Here is a 16,329-nt window from a genome sequence, read left to right as displayed (position 1 = left end):
AGTAGAAGAAGTTGCCTTGAAAAGAAACAAACAATCCATTCTTCATACCCACTTAGTCCTAATCATGGTCGCTTGTTCTGGACCAAAAATAACTTTTTGCTCCTCAACACTACCAAAACCAAAGAGCTGGTGGTGGACTTCAGGAGATCTAAAACTCCACACCAGTTAGTCTGTATTGATGGAGGGGAGATAGAGTCTGTTCAGACCTGCAAATATCTGGGGGTGGTGCTGGATAATAAACTGGAGTGGTCTGCCAACAAAGAAGCAGTGTACAGGAGGGTCAGAACTGTCTCTTCTTCCTGAGATGGCTCAGCTCCTTCAATGTCTGTAGTTATATGATATGCATGTTTTATCACACTATCATTGAGAGTGCATTGTTCTATGCTTTTGTCTGCTGGGAGAGTTGCACTACAGACAAAAACTGTAGGCGCCTGGACAAACTGGTAAAAAAGGCCAGCTCTGTTGTAGGCAGAAGACTAGACCCTCTAAGTGCTGTGGTGGAGCAACGGATGAGGAGGAAATTATATTCTGTTTTGGAGAGTAATAAACATCCTCTCCACAGCATCCTGGCAGGTCAGTGAGAGGCTCATCTCACTGCACTGCAGGACTGAGAGGTTCAGGAGGTCCTTTGTCCCCACAGCCATAAAGCTTTTTAACAGTGACTGCTGACATGTTCTTCTAAAATTTATTTTATTTATTTTGTTCTTGATTATCATTATTATTATTGTTGTTGTTATTGTTCTTTAGTATGAAATCATTGTAAATATTTATAATTTTTTGAGCTACTCGACTAATTTGAATTTCCCCCACTGGGGGATGAATAAAGTATTTTTCTATTCTATTCTGTTCCTACGGTCAATTCAGAATCACCAGTTTACCTAGCATGTTTTTTGGATTGTGAGAGGAAAGCAGAGTACTCAGAGAAAATGCAAGAGAAGAAATGCAAACTCTGCACAGTCGGATTTAAAGCAGGAACCGTCTTGCTGTGAGGAAACAGTGCAAACCACCAAACCATCTTGCAGCCCAGAAATATATATATATAGGGAATATCTGGAATATTGCATTATATTAATGGAATATTTGGTTTACTGTTTGCAAAAATATTCATTTTAATCTTCATTCATTTTAATCTAATTTTAATCTAATTCATTTTAACTTTGCACATGTTGTCAGTGGAAATGGGAATCAAAGATTTCAATGGAAACCGAGCTTGTGAACCAGATTCTGACATTGTTGTAAAATGTTGGAGTAGAGTACAGTATGGATCTTGGTTTTGGAGGTACATTCAGTAAAATTCAATATGGCAGAGGAAACAAAAGATCTGCATAAATGAGCAGTGCTTAAGTGAATTTAAATTTAACAGTTAAGGTGTGGCTTTAATGCCATAAACTGTCAAAAAGAAAATACTCAACTGTTCACTCCAAGTATGATATTAAGTAAATAAAAATGGCCATAAAGACAACATCTGTGCAGTGATTTTGGTTGTATCAAAATGTACAATCATAAGTCAGACTTAAAAATGTCTCAAATGATTCTCTAAGTCATAAACCACTCTCTCCACTTTATGTGTTGTCAGCACGAGTGCAAGCGAGCCTGCCTGGAATGCACAGCTCACGCACACAAGACAATTAGATCTTGTTCTTGCAAAGTAATATTTCTGAAAGTCGTTTTTTCTTTTTTAAAAAGATATAAAAAAGCTGCTGAAGGGGCATGAAAAGTAACTCAATCTGGAGACAAAACTCTAAAGTTAGCAACACTGCTCCGTCTAAAAGCATGAGGAGACTGTTTTTGACCAAACATCCAGACCAGCTTCCTCCCTGTGACCTCAGTACGAAGACGTCACACTTCATGCTCTGGCAAGATTTGCTGTCAGCAAACATAAACAGTTGCACTATGTTATTTTGCAGATATATTTGTCCCGATTCAGCACTGAAAACCTTGTGGCCTAATTTCCACGCTTCCAAAGATAAAGAAGTGCCCTCAAGCAGCTCTCTCTGCAGCTGGATGAAGAGAGGGATGACAGAGGAGAGAAAGAGAGGGATCCACTTTCAATCATTTGCATGTGAAATAGACTGGCACTTAGATCAAATACTGGAGCTGGGAGGGGGTATAAAAACAGGGCCACTGTCCTGTGTGTGTGTGTATGTGGGGACAGCAGCAGCCCTGTGTGAGCAGAGAAACACGTGAGGCTGATTACAGAATATTTACTGCTGAGTCTGTCTAGACAGAGACGGAGCGAGAGGTATGAAGGAGACAGAGGTGAAGGGGTAAAATACTAAGGGAAGTAAATAAGTAATCAGGAAAACAGGAATAGGTACTTCTGGAAAGTCAAAAGAAACAAATAGAGGCAGCAATAACATAATAGCTACGAAACAAATCCCAGTGGTATGGATGTTACAGTCGGACACTGGGGAAGGATCGAGAGTACAAGAAAGAAAGAAAAGAAATAAGGAAGTAAGAATATGTAATATGAATATGTGGAAGACAATAAATAATAGGGCTGTTTCCTTTTTGTCTCCTTGTCAAGTTAGAACAAATATGAAGTAAATACGGAATTCTTCAAATGTATTTAAATGTCTGTTATATGAACAACTGTGAGGCTTCCTCTCAGCTCCTCACTGCACAGAACGCAACTGACAAGTATTTTGTGGCTCAAGTTATAGGTTCCTGAACCCTTTCCCATTACAGTACATTTAGGTTGCTATGTGCGGCCATGGCTCAGTGGTTAGAGTGGGTTGTCAATTAACCGGAAGGTTGGTAATTCGATTCCTCTCACCACTCAAAAGATTTGGTAAACTGACAGCTGGAGGGATGGCAGTCCACCTCCTCGCCACGGCCGAGGTGCCCTTGAGCAAGGCACGCCATGCTCCCCGGGCGCTATGAGTGGCTGCCCAACGCTCCAGTGTATGGCATCTGTCTCCATGAGTGTATGACCGTCTGCATGTGTGTGTTCAACAGGTGCCAACCTGGATGGGTTGAAAGTGGAGGAGAAATTTTGTGTATTTTATACAGTGTGTACATGACTGAGCTTGATCTTAATCTTGTCTTTGGATGTAAATCTTGCTATCTTGTCGGTGATAGGAAGAGGGACCTCCTGGCACCTTCTAGGGACTGTTTGTATGTGGAGCATCCCCTGTCTCACGCTGGGTGGGTGGCAAGCTACCAGGTGAATCTGCAGATTAGTTGTCATTGTAGAGTAACATAAATGCCTTGTGCAAAGTAAAAAAAGGTCTTTGTTTGTTACTGTACCATTTACTGAGTAAATTCTAATACTTCCAAATACTGCTTCTCAGATGATACGATATTGTGATTTTCCTCGCTTGTTTCCTCCATTTCTTTTAAACCAACATAGCAAAACATGATATTACCAGTATTAGATTCTTTTACTGAGAGGTTACCAGGGTATGCATTAAGCCAAGGTGGTACTAGAGCACCCTCTGCTGACAAGGCACACTCTGTTGAGCAGTCTGTTGGATGTGACTATTGAGCCAATCGTGTGAAGCACTTATTGTGCTACTTTTTTTATTTCAAACAAAGTGCTGACATTCAAAGTTTCCCCACCTTTGAAAAAGTGACAGCTCCAATAAAAAAAATAGTGCAAGTAAAATGGTAATTGGTGCAAGTGTCTTGCCCACACTGGGGACCTACAAGCTGAGCCATGGCTACCCCATAGACAGGAAAATTGAAGGCCACAGAGAAGCAAAAGCAGGATCTGTTAGGGGGTTAGAGACTGAGATAGAAACTTAGGAAGCAGGATCAACACATGGACACCACAAACAACTGAGATCAAAACCAAATCCAAATGAAAGCTGGACCTATTTTCACTGCGATGTTAATTCTAGCGTCCATTGCTACTGTTGCTACGTTACATGGAGGCGGCACCCCTCACGCACATGGGTGTAGTTACAGCGCCTTCAGCGGACACGCCCCCACAGTCCTGGAGCTGAGAGTACTGCTCATTTTTACCTGATTACCTAATTTCATAAACTTATCGTTATTTTAAATCATTCAAATTTGGCTGGGTGGTTAATAACACTTTCTTCTTTAGTCTGACAAACTCAAAACACATTTATTTTCACTTTACACGGTCTTTAATATAAAGCTTCATCCTGAGGTGCCACATCCAAATATCCAAATAAAAAGTAGAAAAGCTGGCGCGGCAAACAGATATCAATATAAAGACCTGTCACAATGTGCAATTAATAAAAAAAACTCAAAGAAAAAATGTAGCCAGTGTATGTATTTTAATAGGCAAAATATAAAGTTATCAGCAAACTTCAACTCAAATCAAATTAACTAGGATGGAACCATTTTGTGAATAGAATCTAAAAACTGGCCAGAGCCACCAATATAGGTGGCTGACTGTTCCGAACATGTGTGTTCTGTCCACCAATGAAGAGCTATAAGCCTGGCAAGATAAATTCTCTCATGATCACGTTCTTATGAATCGCTGCATCCCAAGTTGAGGAAAGTCTTATTTTCTATGTGACATTTGGACTTTTCATTTGAGACGCATGCGTAAATAGTTTTGACAAACATAAGTAGAAAGCAACAAAGCTTTAAATGTTAAACCTTCACTGACCTTCAGCAGCCTTGTTGGAGTGAGGACTGCACAGTCAGAAAGAGCATATCAACAGCAGACAAGTGTGCCATTGTCAGCCAGGAGGGTAGTTAGTCTCTCACACACACACACACACACAGACAAGGTAGATTTTTGTCTGGCAGCATTCTACAAACCTGTTCCAAGTATGACTTACGTAAGTGAACAGAGTAGCAACACACACCATCATTGTTTTGACCTTTCAGGCAGGAAGTGACTATGTTAACGTCATATGTTTTGTACACATGCTTTTTTATAACATCCCCTCACATTAGGTAGCTGCTAACACACACATAAGCTAGTTCCTACGCTACATGACGCAGCCCTCCACGGACAGCATGACACTTTCACAATTTTATTTTTCTATCATTTTTCTTTTCTTTTGTCATATTTCCACCCCCCTTTTTTGTATTCCTTCCCTTATTTCACTCTGTGATGCTTATATCTCTTTTTCTGTAGCAGTTTCAATAAAATTCAAAACAATTTCATCCCTTTTTTTAATGTTTCTCCTTCAAATTTTCTTTGCACTTCATATCCTTTACAGACCAAAATCCATCCATCCATCCATTTTCTACACCCGCTCAATCCAATTCAGGGTTGCCGGGGGGGGTGCTGGAGAGGTGTGGGTTCAACCTGGATGGGTGGCCAGTTTATCACAGGGCCACACAGAGACAAACAACCATCCACACTCACTCCTAGGGACAATTTAGAGCCACCGATTAACCTAACATGCATGCTTTTGGATGGTGGGAGGTAGCCCCACCCAGAGAGAACCCACGCATTCACAGGGACAACATGCTAACTCAGAGAGACCCCAGTCAGGATTCAAACCAGAAACCCTCTTGCTGTGAGGCTACAGTGCTAACCACCATACGACTCTGTAGCCCTCACACCAAATATTTACACCAAGTAATATTTTTTCCAAACGTGGGTATACTTCCTAAAACCTGCTGCTTCCCACCAACTAAAGCAGCATTGATGTCACCAGTGTGCTCACATAATACATTCTATTAATCCACAAAGGGATTAACATTATGCTCAAACAGACCGTAACAACAGGAGAAGATGGCATTTGACTGTCATAAAGGCTGTGGTTAATCTGAGTTTCTTACAAGCATGACTTCCCAAGTGAAATTCTTCATTACTTTGGACTGGAACGCAGTATTCCCAACCGCCCAGGACTGAGAGTGTAAGCTGCCACCTGCAGGTGGAGACAGGCAAAAGGGATCCATTACATCTCTTTTAATCTCGTTGGTGCTTTCAGCTTCGAAGCTTTGACGCTGAAAGCAGATGTCTTTAAGGGGTACACTCACTCTTGCAACTCCCAGAGCAGCACATACAATGAAACGCTGCGTATCCACCCCAGGTAATATATTTACCTCATTGCTGAGCTGCACTAGAGTTGGTGATTACCTGCGACCACCAAGGAGCCATTTGACACAGCTGCTCATCTCTCAGTTTGTATCAGGCAGGCCATTTCCCTTTTTAAAAAAAAAAAAAAAAAACTGTTCATCTGCTGTGGAGAGTTTTTTTTTAAGCCTGCCTCTTTTTCTTTTGTCCTCCACTTGTCGAGTTTGCTCAATTTCTGTACACCAAGTTTTCAGCAAATGGCTCTTTGGGAATCACCTTGTCGCCGCAAAAACGCTAAGGCTGTCAAGGCATTTAAAAAAAAAATACAACTAAAGAAATAGGAACAAACCATGTCTTTGCTTGGGGCAGCTGTAGCTCAGAAGTCGGAAAGTCAGTGGTTTGACTCCAGGTTCCCCGGGCCACAAGTCAAAGTGTCCTTGGGCAAGACACTGAACCCCACATTGCCTACCGTGTATGAATGAGTAGAAAGCTCGTAGTTATAGACTAAGACGTGCTGTATGAGTGCGAGTAAATGGTGATGTAGTGTTGAAGCGTTTTGAGTGTACAGTCCAGTCCAGTACAGTCCATTAATAACAAACTTCCAGAACAAACCATTGGAAATTTGCTATGTGTAGATAGATACCATTATGGTTCAGTGTTTTATTTTTCCAATGATTCACCGTTAAGTTGCAATTTAAAAAACCAACCACCACGACAACAAAAAAACAAAGAAAAAACAAGCCAAAGTCCAAAGAAAAAGCAAGGAGAACTATTGATCAAGACCATTTTAAAAAATTACAAAAAAGTCTGGCTATTTAGAAGCTAAATATAAAGAAATTAAGGGTTGCTCAAGGTATCCACATTGCTGTAGATCTATACTGACATACATGAGAGTGGTATCCATCTTTTCATTTAGCTCTTAAGAAAGCACATAGATAACAAGATGTTAATAGAAATGTTTGTTTGATCTAATTTCCCTTTTAGCTTTTTCCACCTCTTTGCTCTCCCATTCTTTTTCTACGCTCCACACATTCACCATTTGTGCCTCTGCCTCTCATCCGTTGTCCGTCTCTCCTCTGTCCTCTGTCTGACAATCACTGACTGCTTTTTGTCATCGCTTGACAATCTGCAGAATGACACCGAGAGCAGGAAAGAAAGGCTGCCAAAGAAAAAAATTAGGAAAAGACCAAGCCGTGACAGCAACGAGGCAATCCCAAGGCAAGTGACAGTTAAACAGACAAGAAAAACCTGATGGCTGCTCACCAACACTCGTAATAATTGGTCCACCATGCAAAAACCATAAGCTATGTATGGAGAAAATTATCTGTACTGATGCAAACACACAAAGTTTTCAAGCCTCGTCAAAGTAAACATCATCAGAAAAAAAGCAGAAAAAAACAGCATCTAGTTCCAGCAGGGCCTTAATCTTTATTTCCTCTTATTTCATTAGGAAACAAAAGTTTTTTTGATTCAATACCATACAAACTGAGATAAATACACCAAGATATTTGTCAATGCTAGAAGATACATTAGATAATTTTTTTATACAAACTTGACATGTTTTTTATACCCACAGAATGAAAATATAAAATTTTTCTGGGTGTACGAACGCAACAAGACCGTTTAGATACAATACGTTATGAAATGTCGTAACAAAGGGAACAAGAAGACACACGACCATACAAAACACATTGTATCGCATCAATCTCACACCGACAGACTCTCATCGTCACGCAAAACTTTACGCGCAGCTTTACGAGCTGTAGAACTGCTGGTGTTACGTACCGAGGAAGTTACAAAAAATACTGTTATAAATGATGACATCCCAAAGGAAAAATAACCTTTCAGGGTCATTTTTAGATCAACAGTCAATATATTCCCCGGTTTTATTATGGTGACAAATACTGAATGGATTATCCTCTGAGGCAACGTCACATTTATGAACAGTAGCAGTCTGCAAATGGAGATCGGGGTGAGTGCTGGGTGTACAAACCATCCCTCCATCCGTCAATTTTCTATACCCGCTCAATCCAATTCAGGGCTGTGGGGCCACCAGCACCAGTTTAAAAAAAGAGCCAAATATAATATCAAGGTGCTTACTTTGTCTTCAAAAAAATCATCTATTAGCACATTTCTTTGGAGCACAACAACTGCGAGATTAGATAACAAATTATAAAAGGAAAATGACCCAGAAGTATCTACTAAAATGCTAAGAAAAGGAGCTCCAACGCTTCATCAGTTAACTCCTTTCGCATCAGATACACCCTTATTAGAGAAAAGAGATAATTCCGTTCAACAATCCCTTGCGGCGAATCTAAAGCATTTTTTGTTGAACATTTATTGAACGTTTGTAGTTTCAGTGTTGCAGAACCCCCATTCTCTCTCTCTCTCTCTCTCTCTCTCTCTCTCTTCTCCCTCCCATCTGCTGTGAGTTCTACCTTTTCATGGCCGAATAAACTTCTGTGTTTGTGTCAAAACCAACATGGCAGATAAATCACGTCCAAACCAGAGCTAATTGGAGGTTATGTTTAATTGTAAGCATTTGAGCGTCGACTCCCAGGAGGAGCAGCTACTTCTCACACAGCTCTGCCGCTGCTGCCACAACACAAGTGAAGTTAATGAAGAAGGGAGGGGAAACAATAGATTCTGTTTCAGTGTTTGGCCCTGTAAGAGATGTAAAAATGTGACTCTGGCATACCACAAAACTCTGCCAAGCTTGTTTCCTTCTACTCCACTGCTTCAAGATCCTGGGAATTTTTGTGCATGTGTGTGTGTGTGTGTGTGTGAGAGAGAGAGAGAGAGAGAGAGAGAGAGAGAGAGAGAGAGAGAGAGAGAGAGAGAGAGAGAGAGAGAGAGAGAGAGAGAGGTCAAGGCAATTAGACTTCTTTTATTTAGCTTACAAAAGCTTAACAGTAGAAATGACAGTGCAGGGGGTAGATTATATCATTAAATCTTCTACAATAAATCACAGGTAACATGAACACAATGCTCTTTAAGGTCTTTACAGCAGGAAAAAGTGGCATAATAAGGCATGTAAAGGCTTCCATTAGTGTCAGTGCTGTTATTTAAGTGTGTTTAAAGGTCTAACCACAATTTTTTTTTTTAGACTGTGTTTTAGACCTGATGTTTTCAGACCCTTTTAAGTTTCCCACATTGTGTTATATTGCGCTAATCTTTGAATTCAAATTTCTACATGTATGCCGCCTCCACGACAGCAAGTTGTGGAATTTAACATACGATAATAATCACGGCTTTTGTTTGCAGTTTGGCATCGAGTTTGGCCTTCAGAAGAAAGCTCAGAAAAGTCCTGCAAGAGCAGCATGCCTCCTCCTCCATTCAGGCTCCCCCAACAACAGAATTTTTAGAAGACACAGACAAACAAGCTCAATTTAAAGTGTCGGGCACACAGAAATGTCAGTCTGTGATGCCTGTTTGGGAGCTGCTCTCATCAGACACAAAAGATCCAACAGATGGAGAACTGATGAGTAACACTCATCTCCCTCTGCTTTCCTCTTCGAAATCTTCCAGGAAATTTCTTTTGGTGCAACAAATATTTTCAGCAGCATTGAGGGCAGGGCAGCAACAGACAGAGGCCCACGTTTAGCTCTGTCATGTGATACGAGGCTCGCGGCAGACATGAAACTCCATGTTGTACTGTGTCACACACAAGAAACGGACGAGGTCAGAAGATCGTCGTGACATTTTCCTCATTACAAACGTATAATTCGTAACTGCTGCAAAAGGATGGTATCTTTTTAAAACGATTAAATGCGGCTAATTGTTCTACATGAATGGCTTCAACAGCATTTAACATACACCATTTTCCAAAGGCCTTTAACATTTGCAGGCAAACTCTTCCATCTGTCAGACTACTGCTGTCACCGTTAGCAGATATTCATCTTGGGAAGCGGAAAGAACTCAAGTCAGTCTTAGTAAAAAGTTGCAAAAGGTACAAAGTCCTGACATGTTTGGTTTCACACTGAACTGAATGCCAGTTTGAAGATCGTCATACATACATTATATGATTATCGCAGATTTGCTTTAAGTTGTTTTTATGCAAATTAAATCAGCTTTGGTATAATTTCCCCCACTGTAGCCCCGTAATGTGACTTTATCTCTTCATGGTAACGTGATTGGATGCAGAAAGCTATGGGCTGTGGAAAGTAGGTAAAAACCTGCTGACAATGCACAGCTTTAGATCTGATTGATGAAATAAATAAAATCATAACACACATTTTAAATAACAGGTTTAAGAATTTGTCATTGGACTGAGCAGCGATTTTTTTTGCTCCGCGCTGCAATCAGTGTAGGGTGATTAGCTCAGCTATATACTTAGATGGGATTAATCAGAACATTTAAGCCATGTTTAGTAAGTCTACTGTCCGCCAGTTGAAGAGTGTTGATCTTATTCCTGGTTCGATCCGATCCATTTCTCTGTACTATTGGTCACCTGTGGCAGGGAAGTCAAATTCTGTGGACAGTGAAGCTACTGTAGGAGACGACTAATTAGCCCAGAAGATGTAGTTACACAGAGGTGAATTCAGTGTCATTACAGAACAATAAGCATCTGCTGTCAAATGTTTTTCATTCAACGTATCCAACTGATTCTATTTCTGTCAGAACAACTTGTGTCCCGGTATCATTCCTTGGTGCTGCGGGCCCTAGGTTAGGGTGTCAAGTACTTACGAGACATGAGGCTCAAGTCCAATTCTTGTCTCGAGTTATTAGTCTCAAAGTTCAAGCTGAGTTGCAAATTTAGTCTTTGGTCCACACCTCTGCCTCAGGCGTATGTAAGACTGTGAGGTAATTGCTGTTGTCGGCACCACGTTATAAACAATACTCACAATATTGTAAAACTCAAGCATTAAATATGTTACTTTGGTAAAAGCTTCACAAGTGGGACCGGGGAAGGTGTTTTATGTTAAATAATGGATTAATAAAGACATGACCAAAAACAAAAGAGTCTTGTTTAGAATTTACAGTATATATTTTTAAAATACAAAGCATATGACAAAGTGTAAATCATAAAGCTGACAGTATGCCTCATAAAATGGACAACAGAAAAGTCAAATACAGAGCCAGCTGACATTCAGCAGGTCAAGTTTTTTTCTTTCTAAAAACAAAAAGGTTCACTCAGATTGCTGCTTTACAAGAGCTTAATGTTGTCATTTGATTAAATTTCAAGCTTCTAACCACATTCTGTGTTTCCAAACAGTGTTGTAGCACACCGCCAGGAACAAAAGACAAAAACAAAGTAAAATGCACTGTGTAGATGGAGGATGGCTAAATAACAAGAGCAACAGATGTTTGATAGCAAAATGACTCAAACCAGCATTTGTGTGAGTTTGTGTCTCGCGGTTTGTGGTTTGGGTAATGTGTCCATGTCTCGAGCTTAAACACAAATCCTCTTCTACTGCACGAAAAAAGTCATTTGTTACAAATGAGTCAATCACTCACATATGAAAGGCATCTGTTTGTCTTGGCTTTGTGCCCTAAGTATACAGTATTACCAGTCTTACTGGATCGTTGTGCATCATTTCAACTCTGACTTCAGTATCTTCCTGCCTAAGTTTTTTTGTCCAGGCAGAAACAAATGCGTCTGCGATGTGCCCAACCTTGAAGAAGAAAACTGATCTTTCATTCGATCACCAAACATTTCCTGGTGCAGCTCTCACTGCTGTTCAGGAAACCGTTAAAATCGCTGTCAGTGTTTATCTGACACACAAATCATAAAAGCTTCCTCCACTCGTTCCACTTCATCCAAATATCTTATGATAACTGATATGCAATGACGACTCTGACTTGAAAACTTTTATCAGGAACAAAGCTACGTGAGCTCAAATGTTTCTGTGGAAGATTCCATATGATTGAGCAGTAGGACTGTAAGAATGCATGAAATGCAACCCAGTCACTGCAGTGAAATGCCTTCGTGTCACGTTTCAAGAAACCATAGACTGATATAATATCTGTGCTCCTCAAGTTACCACTTTATGTTTCTTAAAACGGTTTTGGCAACAAACATGAGCACTTTCCCTCAGAGGTTTTGTTAGAGTGATAGCAGGAAGAGGTTCCCTGTCAAGTTGCTTCTAAGTGATGCCTGATGCCTGATCCATTGGCATCAGGCTGCCAGGACACTAAGGATAAAAACACCAAAAAACTCCCCCTACAGTTGTGGGATGTAACACCACTGTCATGAAAACAAACTGCCTGAGCCCTGCACATGCACAGCTACACACTGGAGTTTGCTGCTGTGCAAACTCCAGGTTGGGTAATGTTACGGGATTTTAAAAGAATAAGACTGCATGTTTTCATATACCAAAATGCGATGAACAAACACGTTCATAAAAAATAAAACAAATACAAAATGTCCTGGTTTATCTGTTATATAATTGACTTTTTCTGATTTCCATTTTTAAAAGATCTGAATGCAGCGTATGAAAGAAATCAACACATGTGCAATGTAATGGGCTTTGCACTTATTACAGCGCCATATGTCACAAGACAGCAGAAAACATTTTGAAAGAGTGCTGGATTCAAAGATTTTTGTGTGAAAGCTGCAAAAGCTGATTCAGTCTGAAACAGAACCGAGGTGCTAACTGAGACGTTAGTCTGCTAATCTGTGAGACGGAGATGATAAGGTTATAACTTTAATTTCAATTTCTGATGAAAAACAGGTCACAGACTAATACACTGCTGTTGTAATGCAATATCTTTCCTGTTAGTTGTGAATTAGAGCCTTAAAGTAAATGTCAGGAGTATTGAAATATGTTTCATTAGTCTTATTATAGGAATCAACCACAGCTTCAATATCCTCTGATTTACAGCCTACACAGAGCAGAGGGAGAAATGATCATGATTATATTCCTTTCATGAATTTGAACGCACACATTAGCAATTTCATTGACAGAGCTAAGCAAAGCAAAGGTGACAGAACAAGAGAGCTAATCAGTAATTTATTATTTACCAATAGCAACAATGAAGCTAACTCTGCATCTGTCTTCTCAAGCAGTAACAAACAATGTGATGGTTTTTTTGGTCTCGTGTCTTGGTCGTTTACTTTATCTCTTCTTCCTCACTTCCTTCTATAGCATTGTCTTGGGTCTCTTTGTAGATTCTGTCATTTTTCCCATAGCTTTATTTGTAATCATAACAATGTCTCTTTTTTTCTTACTTTATTCATGGTAAAAGTGTCTTGTTATATAGCTGCTGGTACGTAGTACCGTAAAGCAAAATGGTGTCATGCCTAGCTGAACACTAAGGTTATGAACTGCGGTATCTCAGCCACCGAGCATTCCAGTGCAGTTTCAGGCCAGGGGCTGTGCGGAACAAAGGTTCATGTACTTTAAATAAGTCAGAAGGACACAGTTTTAATATTCACAAACTTTTCTTGTGTTACTTTAATAGTTTCTTTTCCAAGCCTTTATTATACTGTGTGTGACATGGCTAATAGCCCACCATCGGTTCTATTTTGGGTCCTATTTAATCCTCAAGTAGTAAATGACTACCTCTAATTTTGTTCTACTGTCTACTGTTTCTAGTACTGTGAAGCGGTAGCTAAGCTAATGTTGCTAACTCAGCATTACATTGGCTCTTCTGATTGTCCACACACCACAAATTTATTTATTTATTTATTTAATATGGGCAATATTACCCTTGATCCTTGTTCTTTCTGGTCTTTATCGGGCTCACAATTATACGGCCATGGTCTCTTTTATGCTTGTGCATTTACATTTTTGATCTCAGCATTAAAACTTCTTTGTGGATCCATATTTCTTACTGCTAAACTAATCCTAGCTTGGCTGGTCTCCCTCATGCTACGTCACATGCTGAGTTGTGTACAAAACTCAGATACTTTATACTACTCTAAATGTCACCGTAGTGCACTTTAAGAGGATATAAATTTGTGGAAATGTTAAACTGCTGCGTTTCTCTGGCAACTCAGCTGCACCACAATGGTGAGTTGTTCATCAGATACGATACGTGAGTGTGAATGTGAAACCCAGAGTACCAGAGTTCTGGGGCAGAAGGTATGTCATGTCTCACCTGTGATGTTACATCCACTATTACACACATGTCACACATACCATCTTTAAATCCTCTGCCTTTGCTCTAAGGAATTCCAAACCACAAACAGACACACACTCATACACCAGTGCTGACTGGTCAACTGATGACACACTTGAGATGAAAAGACAAATACAGTGAATCAAGAAGCCAAATGTGCACGTGTGCAGGATAGACACACATAGAACACTCTACCGTTTAAGAGATGCCTTCTGAAGGACGTGTCCATCTTCTCATCTTCATCATCCTCCGTTCTCCCCGGCACCGGTGACTGCCTCTTTTTCCAACGCATCTATCTATCTATCTATCTATCTATCTATCTATCTATCTATCTATCTATCTATCTATCTATCTATCTATCTATCTATCTGTTTCACTAAACACCCTCCAACTGTATATCCGTCTCTTGGTCCACCTCCTTATTCTCTCACTTCACTTCACTCCCCTGTCCTCCTTTTTCCTCCTTTTCTCCCTCTTTCCATCGTCACCTCTTTGATTACACTTCCACTCTGTCACTCCCACTCCCCACCTTTCTCTCACGTGGTCTTATTCAAGCGACAAAACCAGCAACCGTGACAATTCACACGATGACCAAATTCCACGCTGTGTGCCTTTATCTGTCCATGAGTCTACTAATATGCTGCAGTACACGCAGTTTCAAATACTCAACGCCTGCAAGTGCGAAGAGTTTTGATCAGATTCGTGTGCATGAACATAAATCTGTGTGCATGTGTGCCCTTACTGCCCCACTCACCATGCTGTAGCCAGTTCTGCTGTGTCAGCCTGACTACGCACAAATACATATACACAGTCCAGCAAAGATAAATACACACACACACAAAGAAAACCCATCATAGAAAGAAACAGATGTCCCACAAACACACACACACACACGCCTACGTGCAATGCTGACCCTTCAAACAGTGCTAAGATCATTGACTTTTGTGTTGCCCTCCGTAACTTCGACATTTCTTTGTTGAAAAGTTATATTTGTTCATTTACGCAACACACCACTAATTTACAGCTATCTCCCCTAGTTCCCAGAGTTCAACGGAAGAAAAGTTTCACAGTTGCTACAGTTTCCTGTTCCCCACACAGATACAGCAGAAGATTTTATTCATCAGCAAGTCAAGGTCCTGCGTCTCTATAGGTCTTCCAACATCATGACTTCCACTTTCACCACTTTAGTGTTTACTATGCCACAAACGTTTTTGCTGATGGCTGAAGGCTCATCCTGTACCTACCTGCACTCTCACCTGTTGATGAGTCAAACATTAACAGCATGTGGTTAGGGTTAGAATTCATTTACATGGTACCAAAATACATGGTAAGAGGTTTCAATGTATTCGAAGCAAATTCGGGATCGGAGAAGAAAAAGAAGGAATTTCATGCATATTATCATAAAGATAAGCATGTGAATTTATGGACCAAACATAAACAGAGCTGTGTCAGGCTCTGATCATTAGTCAAATTAAACTTCTAGACTGAAGCCTGAACTGCATCACAACTGCCTTTTGATTTTTGCCTTTGAGTTTTTTTTTTATCCCAATTAGTCATCTTTTGGGTTGGACTAATAACTTTGTTCAGCCAAATGGGAGAAAAGCGCACAGTGACTGTCTCACAAAGTGCAGTTTCTCTTTCCAAGAGGAACTACAAACTTCAAACTATGTATTAACTTAAAGAAAACCCATGTAAACTGTTGGGACAAACTTAAAATACTATCATTCTGCTGAACATATAATAAGAGGTAATAAAGGCCTTATGAAGGCAAAGAAACTAGAACTACAGAAGGTGCATGCACTTGCAAAGTTTGTTATAGTACCTATAATTGGAATCTCACGAGAACAATCACAGTATTCGAAGGAATGCACCAACACAGAGTCTGACAAGGTCGAAAACAGGGTCGAAAACACTAGACTCGTTTTCAGAAAATGCTCTGGTTTGTCAAACATATTTAAAGGGACGAGACAGATTTGTTACAGTTCGTTTTAGACTAACAGACTTTCTCTGAGCTGTGAGGTTTATTGGGTGTTTCATTTCAATATTTTTTCTTACGCTCTCTTCTCTGCAAAGTTTTAGAAAAAAGTTTACAATTAGCTTTCCCCAAGAAAAAAAGAAAACAGTGGTCTAAACAGTTTAAACTGGCTATGATTAAGTAAAGTGTGAGCCTTAGAGATACACTGCAAAGTGCATCTACAGTGCAACAGAGCTGTGTGAAAAACACATTCATCATAATCTGATATCATGATTACTTTCATATGCAGAAGTTAAGAGTTCGTGCTGTTATGTTTGAGAGCAATTTTGTTCAACAGAGT

The 16,329-nt window shown here is 40.0% G+C and overlaps 1 protein-coding gene across 3 annotated transcripts in view; it reads right to left on the bottom strand.

Annotated features, from left to right (window-relative positions):
- nhsl2 (NHS-like 2) overlaps window positions 1–16,329 on the bottom strand; it is a 145,933-nt gene that overhangs the window by 111,413 nt on the left and 18,191 nt on the right. The window contains exon 1 of one of the 3 annotated variants that reach the window (XM_072376953.1): window positions 14,210–14,731. The exons of the other annotated variants lie outside the window; for them this stretch is intronic. Within the exon in view, the coding sequence (XP_072233054.1) occupies window positions 14,210–14,306 (97 nt within the window). The 5' untranslated portion in view covers window positions 14,307–14,731. Of the gene's footprint in view, window positions 1–14,209; window positions 14,732–16,329 lie in introns of those variants that run through there. 3 annotated transcript variants of the gene reach the window in all.

Source organism: Leuresthes tenuis, unplaced genomic scaffold (assembly GCF_036924035.1).
Source record: "Leuresthes tenuis unplaced genomic scaffold, fLeuTen1.0.hap1 SCAF_22, whole genome shotgun sequence".
Lineage (NCBI taxonomy): Eukaryota > Metazoa > Chordata > Actinopteri > Atheriniformes > Atherinopsidae > Leuresthes > Leuresthes tenuis.
This window is presented reverse-complemented; position numbering and strand designations above follow the sequence as displayed.